This window comes from Didymella exigua (genome assembly GCF_010094145.1).
Source record: "Didymella exigua CBS 183.55 unplaced genomic scaffold M421scaffold_19, whole genome shotgun sequence".
NCBI lineage: Eukaryota > Fungi > Ascomycota > Dothideomycetes > Pleosporales > Didymellaceae > Didymella > Didymella exigua.
The window spans coordinates 207,275-226,825 of record NW_022984793.1 but is presented as its reverse complement, the minus strand read 5'-3'; the positions used below and the strand labels follow the sequence as shown (position 1 = coordinate 226,825).

Below are 19,551 nucleotides of genomic sequence, written 5' to 3'. Positions count from 1 at the left end.
GTGGCGCTCGTTATATAGTGCGTGCGATCTGCAGGGGCTAAGGGCTCATACTACAAGCTCCGAGTCTGTACGCTGTACGCGCCTTCACTGCACCGAGCAAGTATGTAGATTTGACATCACGTAGCTGCCTTTGTTGTAATCCCCGATCATCGCTGGTCACTGACATGCGCCCGTCTTGACCGCCCTTGGGCTCGCACGCAAGTTACGTGTGTGTCTCACTCTTGGCGCTCGCGTATGTAAACAAGCAATACGTCTTATACGGCTGCCGGCTCATCAGCACCTTCAGGCACCAGTTTCTGGTCTCTTCTTCAACGCGCGTCTTCGCATAGTTTCTGCCTGGGGCACTTGATGACAAGCCTGAGTTTCTCATGTTCTGACTGCAGTATCAATCCAGACATGGCCGACACCAAGCCATTACCTCTGTCCGCAAGCGCGGAAGGGGAGACTGCTGCGCTGCAAGCGCAGGTCGTTGACGCCGGCACAATTGACAAAAACCATGCCGCCAAGAGCGGCGAAAAGCCAGTGAACACAGCGTCACAGTCCAAGAGGGATGCAGATGCTGGCTTCAAAAACTACATGGTAAGCTGAGGGCGAATGTTGATGTTCAGTGAACTGACATTGTGGCAGCGCGTGTTCAAGTACGGGACGGCACTCGACTATTTCCTCATCGCACTATGCTGCATTACATCGATCGGCTCGGGCATAGTGAGTGTATCGTACTGCACTGTCATGTACATGCTAACGATCAGCAGGCGTACCCGCTGATGAACATTGTGTTTGGTACGCAGTACAATTTGTCGGCTGCAAGCAAAGTCTCACCAGTCTACAGGACAGCTCGTGGGAACCTTCACCGAGTACTTCCTTCCGGTTCCCACCGTCACAAGGGATGAGTTCCAGGCGGACATCAACAAGCTCACGCTATACATTGTATACCTCTTTATAGCGAAGTTCGTACTAACCTACGTGTCAATGGTGAGGCTTCCTCGATGCTCGGTATCACCACCCACGCTAAGATCTGGAAGCTTTGCATCCGCATTAGCGGACTTCGCATGTCTGCTGCTCTCCGCTTGGCATATCTACGTGCCCTGTTCGCTCAGCCTGTAGCCACAATCGACACCATTTCTCCCGGCAAAGTGTCGACCCGAATCACAACTTCGTCCAACACCGTACAGGTTGCTATCTCGCAGCACTTCGCCATGCTCTTCCAGTCGCTCGCGTTCATCATCGGGCTATATGTCGTGTCGTTCGTCAAGGGCTGGCTCTTGACGCTGGTAGCTTCGGCAGCGCTGCCTTTCATCCTGCTCGTGTACGGGTTGATCGTCCCACCTTTTATCAAGATCCAGAAGTTGACTACGAAGCACCTCGAGGATGCCTCAGCCGTGGCGTTTGAAATGTTCTCGTCTGTTAGGGTCGTGGTGGCTTTTGGCGCTGAGGCTAAGCTCGCCAGGCAGTATGAGCTTGAGGTTGTTAAGGTAAGACTCCTCCGAGTGTGGATCGTCGGATGCTGACTCCACCTCGCGTCAGGCTGGAGAAAATGAGAAGAAAGCTGCGCCCTTCTTGGGCCTCTTGATGGCGCCGCAGATGGCGGCTATGTACGGCACGTTTGGTCTCACGTTTTGGTTTGGCATCAGGCGCGCGTCCGAGGGACACGGTAATGTTGGCGACATCACGGTGTGAGTTGGCCTTAGCTAGAGCCGTGATACTGCTGACATGTCCAGCGTTCTTTTCTCAGTGATGATGGCTGTCATGAACATCGGTCGATTGGCAGGTCCGATCATGGCGATTGTAAAAGCAGCCACGGCCGCACATGAGCTGTTCGTTACTATTGACGCACCACTACCGAATATTCTAGGTCTTAAAGAGCCTGAGGTTACAGCAGATGCCGACATTACTTTCAACAATGTCGCTTTCTCCTACCCGAGCCGGCCGAACGTGCAGATTCTGGATGGTCTGGACCTCACGCTTCCCGCCGGCAAGGTCACTGCGATAGTCGGGCCATCTGGATCCGGCAAAAGCACCATAGTTAGTCTCATCCAGCGATGGTACGAGCTCGCAGGCACGGTAGCAATCGAGAAGGTCGAAGCATCGCCCGTTTCGCCGGTCGCAGACGAACAGCAGACTCAGAAGGCCAAGAAGTTCTGGCAACGGACACCAGACAGTGACAAGAACCCAAAGCCTGACAATTTATCAGACAAAGCAGATAAGGAAGACGAGGTTGGTCTGGGCCAGAATACCTGCACTGGTACCATAACCATTGGCCAGACCAACCTGCAAGATGTCGACCTGAAGTGGTGGCGTTCCCAAGTTGGACTTGTACAACAGGAGCCATTCCTCTTCAACGACACGCTTTTCAACAACGTTGCATTTGGCCTGTGCGGGACAAACATGCAAGACTTGTCGAAAGAGGAGAAGATGAAGATGGTCGAAGACGCATGTCACGAGGCATACGCTGAAGAGTTCATCTCGAAGCTGCCCCAAGGGTATGACACACTGGTAGGCGAGAGCGGCATCAAACTCTCCGGTGGCCAACGTCAGCGCATCGCCATTGCCCGAAGTATCATCAAGCAGCCCAGGATCCTCATCCTAGACGAAGCGACCAGCGCTATAGATGTACGCACCGAACGAATTGTTCAACAAGCCCTGGATCGCGTCTCGAGGAACCGGACTACAGTCGTGATCGCCCATCGTCTCTCCACCATCAAGCGCGCAGACAAGATTGTGGTTCTGCGAAAAGGCCAACTCGTCGAAGAGGGTACGCACGATGAGCTCGTTCGCCTCGAAGCAGGCATCTACCGTGGCCTTGTGTACGCTCAAGAACTGGCCATGGAGCCGGAGGGCACCAACGAAATATCCGAAGACGCTCAGCTGGAGAGGGTGAACACACTGGATGCCAAACGCGCCGCTGCACACGAAGCCCAATCTGAGACATCTGAAGCAGATCCCGAGTACAAGGAACGAGGCCTGGTGCTCAGCTTCGGCCGCCTGCTCTACGAACAACGAAGCCAGTGGTTTCTTTACTCCATCTCAGCCATCGGGATCCTCATGGCCGGAGCTATCTACCCGCTTCAAGCCTTCATATTCGCCAAAGTCATTGAGGTTTTTACTTTCACTGGCGACCGGCTGGTCAGTCGAGGCAACTTCTGGGCTGGCATGTTTGGCGTCGAAGCGGCAGCTGTCTTCATCGCGTACTTTGTCATTGGCTACGCGCTTCACTACGTCGAGGTCATCGTGACTGCAATCTACGGCCAGGAGTACCTGAACAACATGATGCGCAAGCGAATCGCGTGGTTCGACGACCAGGGACACAGCCCTGGGTCGCTCACCTCCCGCCTGAGCTCAGACGTCACGCAACTGCGCCAGCTTATGACTACGGAGATGAGCATTGCGCTGATTGCAGTCGTCAATCTCGCGGGCTCGTTGCTCATTTCCTTCGTCTACGGATGGAAGCTCACACTCGTGGCGCTATTCTCCATTATGCCGATAATTCTGGGTTCTGGCTACATGCGCATGCGCCTGGAGATTCAGTTCGAGAAGAAGAACGCCAAGGTGTTCGAGGAGAGTAGCCAGTTTGCCACCGAGGCTGTTGGCGCCTTCCGGACGGTGCTCAGTCTGATCATGGAAGACACGATTGGCGATCGATACCAAAGCTTGTTGGTCAGCCATGTGAAGCACGCCTTCGGCAACGCGAAGTATTCGACAATTGTTTTCGCCGCAAGTGATAGTCTTGAGTTGGGTTGCATGGCGTTGGCGTTCTGGTACGGCGGCAAGCTGCTCGCTGAGAGGGAGTATGATATTGTCGACTTCTTCGTCATCTACACTGCGGTAGTTCAAGGTGCTATCGCTGCCGGCATGTGGTTCAGCTTTGCACCGAGTAAGTGCTTCGTGCACTCATGAAACGTACTGTACTGACAGTTCAACAGACATGGCTCAGGCGACGGGAGCTGCAAACCGGATTCTGAGCATGCGCCCTCCAAAAACCATAGCTGCTCCTACCTATCCAGCCCTACGCAGTCCCTCTAGTAGCGTTGGGGTTGACTTCGAGAACGTCAGCTTCGCCTACAAGTCGCGCGACATACAAGTCCTCGCGAACCTCAACCTGCATGTTGCCCCCGGGCAATTCGCTGCCTTGGTGGGAGCATCTGGATGCGGCAAATCCACCACCATCTCCCTCCTGGAGCGCTTCTACGATGCAACATCGGGCACGATCCTGTACAATGGCCAGGACATAACGAGCCTCGACCCTGCGCTCTACCGGCAACATCTCAGTCTCGTGTCGCAAGAACCGACGCTGTACGAAGGCACCATCAAAGAAAACATCGCTCTCTCTGTCGACAGCGCCACTGATGCGGACATCGAAGCTGCGTGCACCGACGCGCAGATCCACGAGTTCGTCGTGTCTCTTCCAGATGGGTACAACACGCGTCTCGGCCCCAAGGGCATGAGTCTGTCCGGCGGGCAGAAACAGCGTCTCAGCCTTGCAAGGGCGCTCTTGCGCAGGCCCAAGTTGCTCTTGCTCGACGAGGCCACTTCGTCGCTCGACAGCGAGAGCGAGAAGCTGGTGCAAGCTGCAATTGAAAGGGCGGCTGGCGAGGGAGGCAGGACTATCATCGCTGTTGCGCACCGACTCGCGACGATTCAGAAGGCGGATGTCATTTTTGTCATGGGTAGTGGGAGAGTCCTTGAGCAGGGTAACCATCAGGAGCTGCTGAAGAAGCGGGGTGTGTATTGGCAGATGGTAAGTCGGCCCTGGAACCGAAGTGAATTTCTGCTAATGGTGCATAGTGTCAAGCTCAGGCTTTGGATCGTTGAGCGCAGATGGATCGTAACGCAAGTGAGGAGGGACATAGTCGGACTCAAAGGCTTTGGTAGCTCTAATCATCGTGGTGGAATCACAGTTGGAGCATTTCCAGGGGCATATAGATGAGCGGAATTTGCCTCTGAGGGGTTGTAATATAGATATTTCGATATGCTCGGTGCCGTCTCATTGTTATCCGGTGCCCTGCGCTCCATGCGTGTGCCCTGGCGAATTTTTGCCAGAGTACGGTCGGTCATCGCCGAGGTTCGCCAGCATCCCCACGCTACCGATCAAATTTGCACCGTCCGCGCCCAACACCTACATCCCCGCCAGTCTTTTATTACTGGTGTCAGCACCTTTTATTACTGGTGTTAGCACAGCTCGTCGGCGAGGTAGAGCACCATCGACTACTGGGGATATAATCCTTGCGTCGTTCCCACTTTCCATCAAACCAGCATCAGCAAGCCCGGCTGGCACAATCGGTAGCGCGTGAGACTCTTAATCTCAAGGTTGAGGGTTCGAGCCCCTCGTCGGGCTTTCCTTTTTTGCACTTGAAATGGAGTCGATAGCTATCGTGGTCGTCGAGACATACTTGGTCGAAGCCGGGTGTCGTTTGGCCGGCCGGATGCGATAAATAAGGAACCGTGCGCCTTCTTTCTTTTTGTCCGTGGTGGCTTCAGCCACGCTCAAGGGCAGGCGGGTCCGGAAATACCCAGCTCTTGACTTTTGCCTCGCTCGTTGGGTATGCCCTGCAGAAGCTGCTAGTTCCAAGAGCGACCTTGCAGGACCTTTGCGCTGGTGGTTGTTTGACGCTGCTCTCGTCGCTCTTCTTGTCCGTATCGATGTTAAGGTAAGAAACCCTCGTCCTCGGTAGTCGAGGGCAGGCATGCGTAGTGTGTTGAGGACGTCGACAGTCGACTGAAATTGTTGCAACAATGCAATTTCTTCGCCTGACGATGGGTACGCGTTGGTTTAAGCAAGAACGGCGTACAGTCATGTGTTAAATGTTATCGTGAGGTAGCTTCAGCGGCACGTGTAAAGAATTCCAAATGGGCTTTTGGCGGTCGGAGACTACGAGCAGTCTAACGTGTGCTCTGCTTTGCTGGCGGTGACTATACTTTTGCCGCCAACCTGTCGTCTCCGCATTGTCTGAGCTGTACGGCAACTGCTCATGATACACGTGGACGAAGTGGCACCATCATATTGCCTCCTCGTCGTGCTTTCTCGCGTGGTGTCCGGTGGTCTTCTGTCGGTGCAGGCGACACGTCCTCGCTCTCCTGCTTTCCTTCGTGACTTTCCTCATTTTCCGGTTGCGACTCTGTGCTCGTAGCGTCCTCTATAGTCTTCCCCTCATTCTCATCGCACTCGAGGCTTCTCTTATATCCTTCCCACAGCTTCTCGACACTATGACCACAGCAATCATGCCATACCTTTTTAGCATCGTACTTGCATCCCCTCAGCGCCTGATTGATCCTCCTAACCACATCCTCGCCATGTTCTTTCTCTAACCACTCCAGAAAGTACGCCGTGCGCTCATATCCAGCGTCCCAGTCGCAGTCCCCTCTGCGTCTCCAATGCGGCGGCGCATACCCAGCCTTTAGACGCACCCAGTCCGCAACACCCTCTGTCAGGCCTCCCGGTGCCGTGTTGCCGCCGTGATGCTGCCAGCAGTGCACCATCTCATGTACAAGGACACCGTTTATCTCCTCTTTCTGCCGCGATTCCGACACGTGCTCAATGTATTTGGTGCTTAGGTGGATCTCTTTGTGGTCGTCGTCAATGTCAAGACCAGTTGTGTAGGCTACACCGTCCATATCTCTCACTACCAAGGTGATCGATCGTGTTGGCGGTATGCATGACTTGTCAATGTCGGTGTAGAGTTGGCGCAGGACCGTATCGACTGCGGACTCGAGGGCTGCGGAGGCGTGCACGAGGCGAAGGAATGCGCGCGAGCCATCTGATGAGAGATCGCGAAGCTCGAGGCGAAGCAGAGGCTTTCTTAGAGGGTTGACTTTTGATTCCGAGGGGCTATTTGGTGCTGATGTGCCGTGTTGTGTACTGCTTGGCTGGTCGTGTACAGCCGGGGGCATTGCGGAGGCTTGTGGGGCAGGTGGGGATCCTGACAATGACGTTGAAGTTGGGGCTGGAGACATGGTTTGGAACATCTTCGGTGTCGACGAGGATGTCATTTTGAAGCTGGGACGATACTACAAGGGATTTAAGGATGGGCTGACAGAAGGCAACAAAGTGGCTGGTGTGCGTTATTTGGTAGATCTTAGGCAGTTGTTAGGCAGATGCGTTGTCATCATCGAAACGGCAAGTAGCTCCATCGATAAGAGCTACGCGCCACGCGCTAGTTCTACACGTTAAGATCTTTTGCATCTACTTCAATTCTTGAACGCTGAGATGGCTCTTGGGGAGCTCTACAAGTCGTCTAATCAAGTCTGTGATCTAAACGTTGAATCTTCGTCACCTCGTCCTGAGCAGCATCTAAGCTTGTGCGCTCTTGAACACCTCCGGGAATGTCTTCCTCAGCTCCTGCAGACTTCTGATTTGGTGCTTCGCGGCTTGTTGGGGTGGTGCGTCCATGCCCGGGTCTAGATAGTGGGCGACTTTCCACCCTCGTGCATCCGCGGCCTTGCAATTTATGTACGAATCATCTGAGATCATCAGTATACTGTGGAAGATGAAGATGAAGATGGATTCTACAACATACCAACGAAATAACAATTCTCGTTCTTGGTCACGCCGGCCTGCACCATGGCCTTGTCGAACATCTCTGCTTGCGGCTTGCAGACGAATCTTTCAGAGCTGTAGTCGCAGTACGTCATGCCTTCAAAGAGGTCGTCGATCTTCAGCAGTCGAACAACACGCTTTCCGTGCGTGACGTAGGCATTGGTGAGGAGCCATAGCCGGACCTTGCTCGTATCGATGTCTTCAATGAGCTTGCGCAGTTCTGCGTCTGGCTTGATTACGTCGTCCAGGGGCAGTGCATCGTCAACCTGTTCGTTATAGTCCAGAGCATTGATCTTGTGGTGTCGAACAAGACCCTCAATGGCAAGACCATAATCGCGATAGTACTTGTAGTGAAGCTCGTTCGCCTCTTGCTGCGATAGCTCGAGGTGAGTCTGAAAGTACTTGTCTACGCAATGATGAGAAGCTGGTCTTGGAGGCGGGGCCAAAGCATACTCACCAATGAGTTCGGCCATCATGTCATGGATCTTGAGGCCTGGTGAGATTAGCATTTGTCAGCCGAACGTTATGTCCAGCATCCTACTCTTGGGGTAAAGCTACGGCAAGGTTAATGAGATGTAATTGATGTTGCAGCGAATACATACGCAATTGTCAATATCAAAGAAGAATACTGGCTTCTCATCTTGGTCTGCCATGGTGCTGAGATGCTTCTGTGGTGCTTGGCTTAATAGAGATGGCTTCGACTTTGTAGAATAAAGCTGCGCCCTTTTGAAGCTCTATGCGGTGGCGGACTCGGGCTAGAACGTGGAGTATTGTGGAGTGGTCTGCGTATAACGACTGGTCCAGGACCTGGCGCTTGACAACCCGGTTTGCACAACGTGCAATTCGATGTGAGCCAAGCTTTGGTATGGCACAAAGTAGTGAAAGCTGCATCAATTGTATGCAGGGAAAGGGTCTGCAAGAGTCATGACGCGTGGGGGTGAAGCCAGCGCGAGCGCCCGTTACGGCTAGCGTATCCAGCGCGCCTGCCCAGGTGCGAATTTCCACCGCGGCTTCGTCGGCCTTGCTGGCGTCTTGCTTCTCAACCCCTTCACTTCCATCAACCGCGACATCAGACGGCAGCGTATACACTGCCCCTGTTGCGCATCTGCGAACTTTTGATTACCGACTTCTGTTGGTCTGTTGGTACTGAGCTCTAGCTGCGGATTGTTGCAAGGTCAATCGCCTGCCAGCTGCGCAATGTCGACGATTGCGTCTGTACAGCCGCATGTCAACGGCACGGGGGTGGTATCCGCAGAGTTTAGTCGCGAGACCGACTTCTTGAAGCAGATTCTGCAGATACGCGACGACGTGTTTGCTAGCAAACACCCGCGTATCCATCTCCCACCCAAAGTAATTGAACAGGTTGCACCACGTCCGCCGCAGACCACTCCGCCGAGCAGGCCCTCGACCAACGGCTTTGCCAACGGCGCCAGCGCCTCGCAGCTGTTCCCGCCGCGCCCGAACAGCTCTACGCAAGCACCTGAGCTTGTCTCCCCTGCACAACCCATACAGCGGCCCTACTCCGCCAAGTCCGCGTCTTCTGGCATCGACCCGGTGCTGCTCACCAAGTCTGACCACTTGATCAGGGCAGAGTTACAGCTCAAGCGACAGCAAATAGAACGGATTCTGAAAGACCAGTTCGACAAGAAGGGTCGCGGCAATGACAACGAGGAGCGCGAGGCACATTTTAATGTGGAGCAATGCTTGATACAAGCCCATCTGCGTGTCCCGCCTGTATCTGGCTTGCGCTTGCAGTCTACGACTAACAACAGTGATGGCGCTGAGTCTTTTGACGAGAACTCATACTACTCTAGCAAGGCAGACAGTTGGTCCTCGGAAGATGTTGATGTCAACCAAACCTCTAATGCTGACGCTATAGTGTCACATGTTTCTCAAGGGATTCAGCCCGTCAAGGCGGCTCGTGCTGAGACAGCTGTGATTGATCTTGACGAAGAAACATACGAGCCTGCCGATGATATTGAGATCTATGAGCCAGAGCAGGTCGATCTTGGGGACGATGCAGACGAAGAAGACTACTCACCGCCTCCGGCTGATGTCATACCTGAGCCAAGCAGAGGTCGCGGACGACAGCGTGGCTTTGGCAATGGTGGCACAAACGGGTATGGTGTTTCCTTTTCCTTTTTTTCCTCTCTCTTTCCAGTCGCCCCGACTATGAGGTCACCTATTCGCCGATCTAATCTTCAATGATCGAGCCGATTGGTTTCTCTCGGGCTTTGCTTGATGGCCTCGACGCGTCACTTGAGCGAGTTTCAGATCGCGTGCGTTCATGTTCGAGATCATTGGCAGACAAGCTTTCGAGGAATCCGTTTGGTTGATGAACGATGCAGCTATATTCTAAATATTTAACAACCGTGAGAAGACACTCGATACTGACATGCTGCAGATCACGCCGCAATAGCCCGTCGGGCCCAGCACCCCCGCTACAAAATCCCCGTAAACGCAGACGGGAAGAGAAGCGCCAGGAGAAGAAGCGCGAGCAACAAGCCAATAAGCGCGTGGTGCATTCGCCTGAGCCTTACATTAAGGAGGAGCCTCAGTCACCGCCACCTTTTGCCGAGTCCCAACCCAGCAAGCGTCGTGCTCTCCAGCCTCTGCCCAACGATGTCGAGGTGATGTCCCCACGCGGGCCCGTCTACTACCGCGAGTATGATGAGCCAACTTCTCCGACCGTAATCCACGCACCACAACGGCGACCACAGCCTCAGGAACAGGACCTGAGAAGAGTTGCAAGTCTACAGTACGCCCGCCGCCCATACTCGCCCGATGGCAGCAGTGGTGAGATCTATGCTGCACCTCCAGAGTACCGACCCATTCGCGCATCGTCTCATGCATACGCCGATCGACCAGAGGTACCGGTCTTCCGAGAAACTCCATCTCGCGCCTCGATGGCGCCCCGCTACGTTCGCGAACGCTCTCGCTCGCCTATCTACGAACCTATGCCTCCACCTCGCCGTATCGTTGTAGATCAGTATGGAAACAAATACTATGCGGCACCAGTTGACGCGCGAGAGTCAGCTGCGCCGCCTAGTCGGCGAGTCGAGGTCGACCCCTACTACGAGCGTGCTGTTACTCGAGAGCCCACAATGCGCGCCCCTGCGCGTTCTAAAATCTTTGAGGATGAGCTTGGCCAGAGGATGCCTCCACCACCGCCACGGAGATATATGGAAGCGGCAGAGCCTGAGCTTATCGAAGCGCGACCGTATCGCCAGAGGGAAGCATCTCGCCGCCCAGTCGAGGTCCAATATCGACCGCAGGAAGCGATGGAGCGCCGACCAGTACCACAATTTGAAGAGATGGGACCACCACAATACATGCCGCCTAGGGCATATAGCGTGCGTCCAGAGGTTGTTCGGAGAGAGGCTCCTGAGGTGTACGTCCGTCATGAAAGCATTGCGCCGGGCTCGATACGTCCGTCAGCACAACCTCGCTATCGTGAGGTCAGCGTCGCGCATCAGGAGCCCGCAGAGCGATACGCAATGGCACCGCCGCAGAGTCGACGGTACGTCGAGGAGGAGGCTGCACTGGATGGGTACACAGCTCTGCCACGACATGTTAGCTATCGCTACTAGTGTTGGATATAGGATTAGTGTAGCTGTCATACTGTTGTCACAATTACTAGTACGTATAGCACGGCTGGCTCGTGTTGTAGCTGTGCACTTTGAGCAATATTCAGAAACGATTCAGCATTACTCTCATCACTACACAATTCATTTGGCCAGACAGTCGCACCCACACCCGCACTTGTATTCGGATTTTAGAAGGGCCTGGTATTGCACTCAATTCTCCTGCGCAATCGGCCTTCAGCAGAGAGGCGTATAGCGTCGCATGCAAACTTTATCCATCACCAGTTTCATGGCACGAATCACAAAAAGAAATCCTACCGTGCCAGCCAAACCCTAAGTCGTCTCAGCGTCTTCAGTCAGCCACGGCACTGCATTGACTGCCTCCAGGCTGCCGATCATATGCAGCGTGGACGGGTTCTGCAGATACTCAATGTGCTTCTGGAATTGAAGAGGAGCCATAATCCCCTCAATCGTGTTCGAGCATGAGCTCCGCTTGCATCTTGACTTGACTCCCTCATATTCATTCTTTGATTTTTGCACTTGGTCAAGTCGTAGCTTCGCACGATCGTGGTCGCTTACAGATCAAATGACGACGCACCCACAAACCCGTCAACTCGGCTAGGCTGCAGCTAAGGCACCTAGCTTCAACAAGGCTTGGCTGATTTGGACATGATTGCGGAGGTGCCGGATATTAGTGGACTTGATCGTCTATCGATATCGCAAATCGATAGGTTAGCGGTCAGTCTGGACGTCAATGATGACTGATGAGCGTCGAGGTGGTCAACAGCCTCCCAAAGTCAAGGAGCGTTCAGCGTGTTTTGTAAAGACCTGGCAGCACAGCGAGATTCACGCGCGTTTGTTATGTACCCTCTTGTTGTATACCCTCCCTGGCAGGTAAGCCGTTCTTCCACTTTCGCCCGAGCACAAGCTTCTGCACAGCCTCAATCTCGAATCTTGATTTGGACGTGCCTGGACGAAGGCATGCGGATGATAGGAGGCATGCGGCAGCACATACGGATGGGCGGATAGACACGAGTGAAATACGTGCCGGGCAACATGTTCGGTGCCTAGCAGGAATGAACTCGACGACTGTCGATGATGCTGGCATGGCCAATGCCATGGTCTGGAGGCCAGGCAAGATAGCACCCATGTACATTGATACCCAAACATGTCACGTTCGCTCGGTTGTACCTGCAAGAAAAGCCCCGAGCTGCCTGGTCTCACGCTCGCATTCCACGACAGGCGGGTCGTGGCACCACAGGCGTTCGCGCCCTGCATTATTGGACCACACTGCAGGTCTGGATGAGGTTGCTGCCGCACTTGTGCAGGTCACGGGGAGGGAGGGAGTGCATGGTTCAGCAGCCTCGCAGCAGCTCGGGGGAAGGTCAAACAGTGCTGGTTGCGGGAGAAACTTTGTGGGCGAGTGCGCTGAAACGACGGGGTGGGGTGTTTGTTCGCACGCACTGTAGCAGAAGCGCGAGCGCTCGCAGCAGACGTCGAGTCCATCTCACACTCTTGGGCCGGCCCCGGGGAGTCCACGGGCCACGGCCCCAACAAGCGCTGAGCGTGCGCCGTCATCTCGCAGGCGGCTCTCGCAGGCGGCTGCGAGACAGACAGCGCACGGCAGCACGGCACAGGTGTCTTGCCGATGCAGGAGGCTCTGCTAGACAGTTGCTTCGAGCCAGGTGGTGCGCAAAAGGCCAATGCCAACGGCGCAGTGGCTCCCGGCGGCGCGGCGGCTTTTTTGGGCGCGGTGTGGTGTGGTGTGGTGATGCGAGATGCGAGGTGGTGGAGCGTGCGGCAGCCGTCGATTGGCCGTCACGCATCAGCCTTGCTCAATGGCTCGCTACGTCCGCTTCGACTGCTTTCTCTCCCTCTTCATCACCACCGCCTGCCCGCAACCCCCCAGGGCGCCCGTTCCCCCCTCAGCATGCACAAGATATCCAACTTCACGGGCCAGGCCCGGCACGGCTGGGAAAAGATGACGCCGTCGGCAGGCTTCCCGTTCTCGCGGAGCAACCACGAGATGCCCGTTACAGCGCCGCTCAAGCGCCCCAGCACCGCGACGGCCGCGCCGCCCGTCATCCCGCCTGGCACGCAGGTCAACCTCAGCTTCAATGTGCCCTTCAGCAGCAATCTGGCGGGGCCTGACCCTGACGACGTCATGTGGGCGAGCCCGGGAGCAAAGGCGCGCTGGACCATGCCGGAAGGGACGGCTGAGGGCACACCCACGCACAAGCTGCCCGTCCACGCCCAGAACGTCGACAATCTGCGCGCCCTGTGCCGCGACGTCGGCGAGCAGACCGAGGGCCGCGTCGCCGCCACGGTCGTGTCCGCCGAGAGCAAGCCGCTGCCCGGCCTGCAGCGGGGCCCGTTGCGCGCCCTCGTCACCAACGTGTGCCTGTCCGGCGAGCTGGAAATTGTGAACTCGATGCGGTGCAAGATGCTCAATAGCACGCCCATCTCTCTGGTAGGCTGATCCGCGAGCCCCCGCGAACCGCGCGAGCGCCTCCTCATGCAGTGGCTGACTCTTGGCACAGCGGTCGTCGTTCGTCGACATCGACTCGGATCTCATCATCGACCGCGCCACCCAGAACATCAAGGGCGCCGTGCTGAACCAGTTGGATCTAATCGCGAAGACGACCAAGGCTGACGTCTTCCTGCTGATGCCGAAGACGCCGGACATCGAGTCGGCGAGCTTCAACGGCAACCTCGACTCAACTATGGACCCGCGTCTGCGCTGCGCCATTTACGGCGACCTCGAGACCATGGAGCACGCCAAGACGCGCGTGCTGATCATGATTGACCAGATCGTGAGTCTCGCAATGCCTGATGTCCATCTCCGCCAGCTGACTCCATCACAGCTGAAACGATACGTTGACACGATGAAGCTCGAGCTGACCATGCACACGCTGATCTGCGGCCGTGGACGCAAGAACATTAAGATGATCGAATCCGCCACAGGCACCGCCATCTACTTCCCCCCGCCGTTCCCGAGATTGTTCGGATACACGCCCCCGGGTGCGCAGAGAAGGCCCGACGATTTGGTATACATCACAGGCGAGAACTCAGAGTGTATCCTGCGTGCCAAGCAACGACTGCACGATCTTGTCATGTCCACCAAGGTGTTTGTGAAGCCCGTCATGGTGACTGACACCAAGCTTGACGCCATTCTGCTCGAGCGCCTCGACAAAGTGCGCAAGATCATCGAGAACAACGGCTCGTATATTTTGCTGCCACCGCTAGGCGTCCAGCGAGGTGTTGTTCGCGTGCAGGGTACTGATGTCCTGCATGTCGAGCGCACAGTGCGCGAACTGATGGCTCTCGTAAGTTACACGCACGTGATCATGTCACCCTCTTTACTCATGACTAGCAGGCTGGACAGTTCTACAGTGCCTCGTGGTTCATCACTCACCCTGATCCTACACAGCGCCCACCCACCGCAGCTGATGTTCGCGCTATGCTCTCCGATATTTGCATCAACTCCGGTGCCGAAGTTAGCTTCGAGAAGCTCAACTTCCACATCTATGGCTCAGACGATGCTGTGCGAGCCGCTTTGATGGTGATTAGCAACATCCCATTTGTGAAGAAGTCTCAGTACAACATGAGTGTCAAGATTGAGCTTGCCAACGAACACAAAGAATTCGTCAGCGGTAAGAAGAACGGTAAGATCAACAAGATCATGAGCCACAGCAGCGTGCAGATTGTGTTCGACGGCTTCAACGAGTACAACTTCTACATTGTAGTTCGTGGTGCACAGTACGAAGCGACCAAGAACGGTCTCGACCTCGTTGAACAGGAGATGCCTGCCGCCATCTCCTTCCACGTCCCAGATCAGTACCACAAGCGCATCATTGGTATTGGTGGCCAGCACATCCAGCGAATCATGAAGAAGTACTCCGTCTTCGTCAAATTTTCCAATGCGATGGACCGTGGAGGCTTTGGCAAGGAGGAAGATGACATCAAGGTCGACAATGTCATCTGCCGCACCCCTGCTCGCAACGCCCAGAATCTCGACCTTGTCAAGCAGGAGATTATGGATATGGTCGAGAAGGCCGATGCTGAGTTTGTCTCTGAGACGATTAACATCAATCGTCTTTACCACCGTGAGCTTATTGCTCGCCTCGACAAGATCGACGAACTCGAGAAGAAGTTCAACTGCAAGATCACCTTCCCCAGTACTGAGGAAGCGAGTGACACTGTTACTGTCTCTGGCCCTGAGTACCAGGTGCCATTGGCAGTAGACGAGTTCCTGGTAAGACCGACCACTGAATCGAGGTTGTAGCCATGACTAACAGTGCATAGGGTATGGTTCCAGAAGCTCACGAACTGTCTTTCCCTTCGGCCACCGAGCTCTCCGAGCACATGCGCTCTGCCGATTTCAAGGCTGAAGTTCTCGACAAACTTGAGACTCAGCACGTAGTTGATGCTCGCCTCAAGGACCCCATCACCGAGACGATTGAGGGCAAGGAGCAGACGATCGAGACGCTCCACCTCAACTTCACTCGCAACAATGCTGGCGGTCTGAAGGATGCCCTTGACTTCCTGATCAACCATCTTGTCATGCACGGACTGGACGCCAACACCATCAGTGGCAACCTTCCACGGCCCAAGTCTGACTCGTTTGAAGATTCGCTGCCCTTCTTCGAGTCTAAACTGCTCCAACGCGCTGAGCCTCCCGTCGACAACACTGACTCTCCAACTCGCTCCCACTTCGGCGACGAGGATACGACCCGTCCTGTTGGCATGCTCGACCGCCTCCGCAAGCCGGGCAGTATGTCCTCGTTCACCTCCATCTTCAATGGACGCAAGAACACCAACTCCCCTGGGTCTCTCTTCAAGCACGCCTCCAGCAACGCCTCGAAGGCGTCACTTGCCAGCCTGGAGTCCACGGGTAGCTACCGCAACCCCTGGAACGACAGCGGCATCAACCTTGCAGACGACGAGCACCACACCAATGGCTGGCCTCAGCCCATGCCAACCCCCCGTTACGAATCCAAGTTTCCTTTTGGTTCTTCTTCCGCGGCACCTGGAGACGTCACTCCCAGGTATGATCCGCGGGGCTCCGTGGACAGCGGTCGCCCCAGTACTTCTCATTCTGCATCTGGATACCCGGCCCCTATTGGGCCTCCTCGTTAAATGATACACCATTTTCGACGTCTCGACTTGATATTCAGCGCCGGCCATACCTTTACGAAGAATACCCCTGTCTGCGCCCCGCACGACTGTACCGGTGCCGGCACGCGCGTGTTGTGCACGAACGACAAAAGAATTATACCCCTCTCTATACTGGCGCGTCAAGTGCAAAAGCGGTATTTATCTGCTTTTGGCTGGTGTTGAAGTGCTGCACATGATATCATTGTTGCAAGTTGTTACTTTGCTTTGCTGTTAGGCTTTGTGCTGGAATGTTTTTGTATTAAGGCGCGTGTGGTATTTGAAATGATTCCCCCTCGGCGCAAAAAGAATATATACCAATTTGCTGCTTATCTTGTGTTTTCGCAACTTCGGTGATGATGAGCTGTGCTACTTGGTGATGATGGGCTGGTTTTCCCATTCTCGTAAAGTCAGACGGCATGTGCTTGAGCAATGTAGCATGGACATATCGTACACCCTAGAAGGAGGAGCTAAAAGAAATGTTTGTTGATCAAAAGCCACTCGGCTACTAACTCCCAAGGAATACCTTGCTCCGCTAATCTCGACCATCGTAGACATGACGGGTAGTGAATCGAGAAGCACGCGTGGTCACGCACAAGTGACGTCGGCGGTGAATCATATAGCTCCGACCTCCGAGCTCTGGGGCTCCACTACATCGTCATTCGGAAGAAACACTGCACTTCAATTGCGTGTGTATGTTACTCGAGTCCACAATAGTGATACACACCATCATGGCTGCTAGGACCGCTTCTAAAACTATGCGCCTGCCAGGCCTCGTCGCTACGCATCCCCATGGTCTCGTCGCTGCACGCCTCGGCGCCGTGCGCGCTGCTGTGCTACCTGCGAAAGAAGCAAGCATGGGCTTGCGTAACTTCACCAGTATCCCCAAGAACATCGCTGGTCTGCATAAGAAGTCGGTGATAGGATTCGTCAACCAGTGCTCGCGGAGGAGGTTTATCTCTGAGCGGCCAGATGGCCGTGGCAGGATCTATGAATTTGAGGATGTACGTCTATTCCAATTTCACAGTAAGGGCTCGCTGCATCTCATCTGACACACCGCAGGTCCTCTCCGCCATCGAAGACCCCTCCGATGCCCGCCTCCTAATCGACGTCCGCGAACCGCACGAGTTCGGCACAGACAGCATCCCCACCGCCATCAACCTGCCCATAACCTCGCGCCCAGACGCACTCCTCCTCCCTCCCGCCGAATTCCAGGACCAATTCGGCTTCGCAAAGCCCCCCATCGGCAAAGAATTGGTCTTCTTCTGCAAGGCGGGTGTACGCAGCAAGGCTGCTGCTGGCATTGCGCGACAGGCGGGATACACGAATGTTGGCGAGTACCCGGGGAGCTGGAATGATTGGCAGAAGAAGGGCGGGCCGAGGACGCATAGTCCGTCTGCGGCCGGGGGTCTGGATGAGAGGTAGAGCAGGGTTAGTGAGACCAGCTTCACGGGTGGGAAGAGCAGTGGGGAGTTGCATGAAGTGGATGGTGTTGCGAAGCCGCCTAAGGGCGGGCAGTTTGGCACGCAGTAGACGAGGCAGCGTCTGCATGTGGGAGTCGCTGAGTTGTATTAAAAAGAGTGTAAAGTAAACACATCGAAATACTGCCTTACTGCGCTCCATCAAAGTTGACGCAGCAAATAGCGTCTGCCTATGATTTCTACCCTATTCCTGCCCATACAGTGCCACGCTGTAGTCGACAAGCCCATCGCAGCATTGACTTACCAACAGCCGTCCACAGCCGAGGTAAACTACGCCTCGTCGACTGCCCCAATATCAGCAACGCATGCGATCACATCTCTAACGCCTACTCCCAGACGTCAAAGAAACCCCCAAACCCCCAATCAGCTATCAAATTTCACACACCAACTCAGGACATGTCAGCGCGGTGGTGTTATCGACCGACCGAATTGCGCAATATATGGCGCTCAATCGGCCAATCGCCGTCACCGAAGCACCACCTGCCCAGCCGACCCCAACCCGATTCACACCTAACGCGAACCATTCTTAGACAGCCGACGATGGGAGCGAGCAGTAAAGGCGGTGTCTCGCAGATCATGGGAGTGCTTACATCTCGCCGGCGGCGCATTCGTCGTCTCGATGCTCGCATTCATCATCTCGACGCCCGAATTCTGCTCGCTGATTTGCTTGCACCACAGCTTTGACGTCGAGCCTTGAGTGGCATGCTATCGAGCACAAGGAGTATTTACAGCCAGAATTCCGCTGGTGCGGGGAATATCTTGCTGAAGAAGAGATTGGAGTTGAAGTCCGATTCGTTCGAGGAAGGATTCAAAAAGGATATCGAGATGCTGCTCATCCGCCCACGGAAGCGCAGCCTAGCGACCTCCGACAATGATCGTGCCATCAGCTGTCGGGAGAGCTGGCAAGTGAGTGCGCAGAATACGTCTCCGTGTGCGCACGCTTCTCTGGATGGCGGAGCGCTGTCAGATGCGTCGGCAATGCGTTCGAACTCCAGCGCTATCTCAAAGACTGAGATCGTAGCACTGAGTCTGGAGCAGCTTCAAGAGCTCAGCGTCCTAGTCGCGAATCGTATGCAGATCAAAAGGCGCTTCAACAACACGCCGCTACGTCGCATCATTGCTCGCCAGGTGACACGCAGCGCCGTACAGGCACCTCCACGGTCGGACTCGGATACTGCCAGCCAGACCGATACACTTGTAAACAACGACACACCGGAGACGAATAGAGAGCCACTGCAGGTCAGAAAGGCGAGGTATAACAATACGCCCCTCCGGCGCATTCTGTCTTGCCAAGCGTCCCCCGGACGATGGGATGCAGAACGTCCCCACGACCCAATGCGCGCATGTAACGAGCCCGAATCGCTCGAAGTGCGCAAAGCACGGTTCAACGACACGCCCCTCCGCCGCATAGTATCCCGCCAAACCTGCTCCAACACAGTCAAGACCCCCGAGGCCATCGGTGCTCGACCCACTCCTCCTCCATCAGTCCCACGCTCACAGTCCTCGACCCCAGTACCGCGTAGCAACACGCCCCTCCGTCGGATCCTCTCGCGCCAAGTATCTACCCGCATAATTCCACCGAAAGAAGATCAGCTCTCCGAGCGCGCGGACTCCGTCATAGACCCTGGGTCACCCGTCCGCTCGCGCAGCACCGCGTCTGTGCCAACGGTGCTGGACGGGGCCTGGATGCGCAGCTTCGAGACTAGATCAGGGAATCTGAGTTCGAATTCTCCATCCTCAGCCCCAGTAGCCGCCTGATGGCGAAAGGGAGGTAGCGACGAGTCCGGGATTTGCGCATGAA

The 19,551-nt window shown here is 55.2% G+C and overlaps 7 protein-coding genes and 1 non-coding gene across 8 annotated transcripts; 6 read left to right on the top strand and 2 right to left on the bottom strand.

Moving 5' to 3' along the window:
- The first annotated feature begins 112 nt into the window (after positions 1 to 112).
- On the top strand, positions 113 to 5,054 carry M421DRAFT_187674 (leptomycin B resistance protein pmd1). Its single transcript, XM_033587961.1, has 10 exons — positions 113 to 232; positions 287 to 579; positions 628 to 705; positions 753 to 780; positions 830 to 972; positions 1,023 to 1,472; positions 1,525 to 1,673; positions 1,719 to 3,871; positions 3,921 to 4,735; positions 4,783 to 5,054. Exons 2-10 carry the CDS (start codon positions 349 to 351, stop codon positions 4,807 to 4,809), a joined length of 4,074 nt encoding a protein of 1,357 aa, XP_033447217.1. The 5' UTR covers positions 113 to 232; positions 287 to 348; the 3' UTR covers positions 4,810 to 5,054.
- Positions 5,055 to 5,259: 205 nt separating this feature from the next.
- Positions 5,260 to 5,332, top strand: M421DRAFT_t88. Its single transcript has one exon. It is a non-coding gene; the product is annotated as a tRNA-Lys (tRNA).
- A 632-nt stretch (positions 5,333 to 5,964) lies between these two features.
- Positions 5,965 to 6,984, bottom strand: M421DRAFT_102073 (BSP-domain-containing protein; the record flags this gene model as incomplete). Its single annotated transcript, XM_033586720.1, has 2 exons — positions 5,965 to 6,118; positions 6,161 to 6,984. 2 exons carry the CDS (start codon positions 6,982 to 6,984, stop codon positions 5,965 to 5,967), a joined length of 978 nt encoding a protein of 325 aa, XP_033447216.1.
- Positions 6,985 to 7,051: 67 nt separating this feature from the next.
- M421DRAFT_422198 (pyrimidine 5-nucleotidase) lies at positions 7,052 to 8,416 on the bottom strand. The gene is made up of 5 exons (XM_033593088.1): positions 8,134 to 8,416; positions 8,073 to 8,085; positions 7,989 to 8,024; positions 7,512 to 7,937; positions 7,052 to 7,455 (listed from the first exon to the last, which is right to left on the bottom strand). Exons 1-5 carry the CDS (start codon positions 8,182 to 8,184, stop codon positions 7,286 to 7,288), a joined length of 696 nt encoding a protein of 231 aa, XP_033447215.1. The 5' UTR covers positions 8,185 to 8,416; the 3' UTR covers positions 7,052 to 7,285.
- Positions 8,417 to 8,582: 166 nt separating this feature from the next.
- Positions 8,583 to 11,356, top strand: M421DRAFT_422197 (uncharacterized protein). The gene is made up of 2 exons (XM_033593087.1): positions 8,583 to 9,651; positions 9,936 to 11,356. The coding sequence occupies exons 1-2, from the start codon at positions 8,729 to 8,731 to the stop codon at positions 11,119 to 11,121; spliced, it is 2,109 nt and encodes a 702-aa protein (XP_033447214.1). The 5' UTR covers positions 8,583 to 8,728; the 3' UTR covers positions 11,122 to 11,356.
- Positions 11,357 to 12,977: 1,621 nt separating this feature from the next.
- On the top strand, positions 12,978 to 16,601 carry M421DRAFT_422196 (uncharacterized protein). The gene is made up of 5 exons (XM_033593086.1): positions 12,978 to 13,585; positions 13,656 to 13,928; positions 13,980 to 14,441; positions 14,492 to 15,370; positions 15,421 to 16,601. Exons 1-5 carry the CDS (start codon positions 13,046 to 13,048, stop codon positions 16,252 to 16,254), a joined length of 2,988 nt encoding a protein of 995 aa, XP_033447213.1. The 5' UTR covers positions 12,978 to 13,045; the 3' UTR covers positions 16,255 to 16,601.
- Positions 16,602 to 16,934: 333 nt separating this feature from the next.
- M421DRAFT_422195 (Rhodanese-like protein) lies at positions 16,935 to 17,924 on the top strand. The gene is made up of 2 exons (XM_033593085.1): positions 16,935 to 17,273; positions 17,332 to 17,924. Exons 1-2 carry the CDS (start codon positions 17,001 to 17,003, stop codon positions 17,692 to 17,694), a joined length of 636 nt encoding a protein of 211 aa, XP_033447212.1. The 5' UTR covers positions 16,935 to 17,000; the 3' UTR covers positions 17,695 to 17,924.
- An 804-nt stretch (positions 17,925 to 18,728) lies between these two features.
- Positions 18,729 to 19,508, top strand: M421DRAFT_6521 (uncharacterized protein; the record flags this gene model as incomplete). Its single annotated transcript, XM_033596229.1, has 1 exon — positions 18,729 to 19,508. The coding sequence occupies one exon, from the start codon at positions 18,729 to 18,731 to the stop codon at positions 19,506 to 19,508; it is 780 nt and encodes a 259-aa protein (XP_033447211.1).
- Between the last annotated feature and the right edge of the window lie 43 nt (positions 19,509 to 19,551).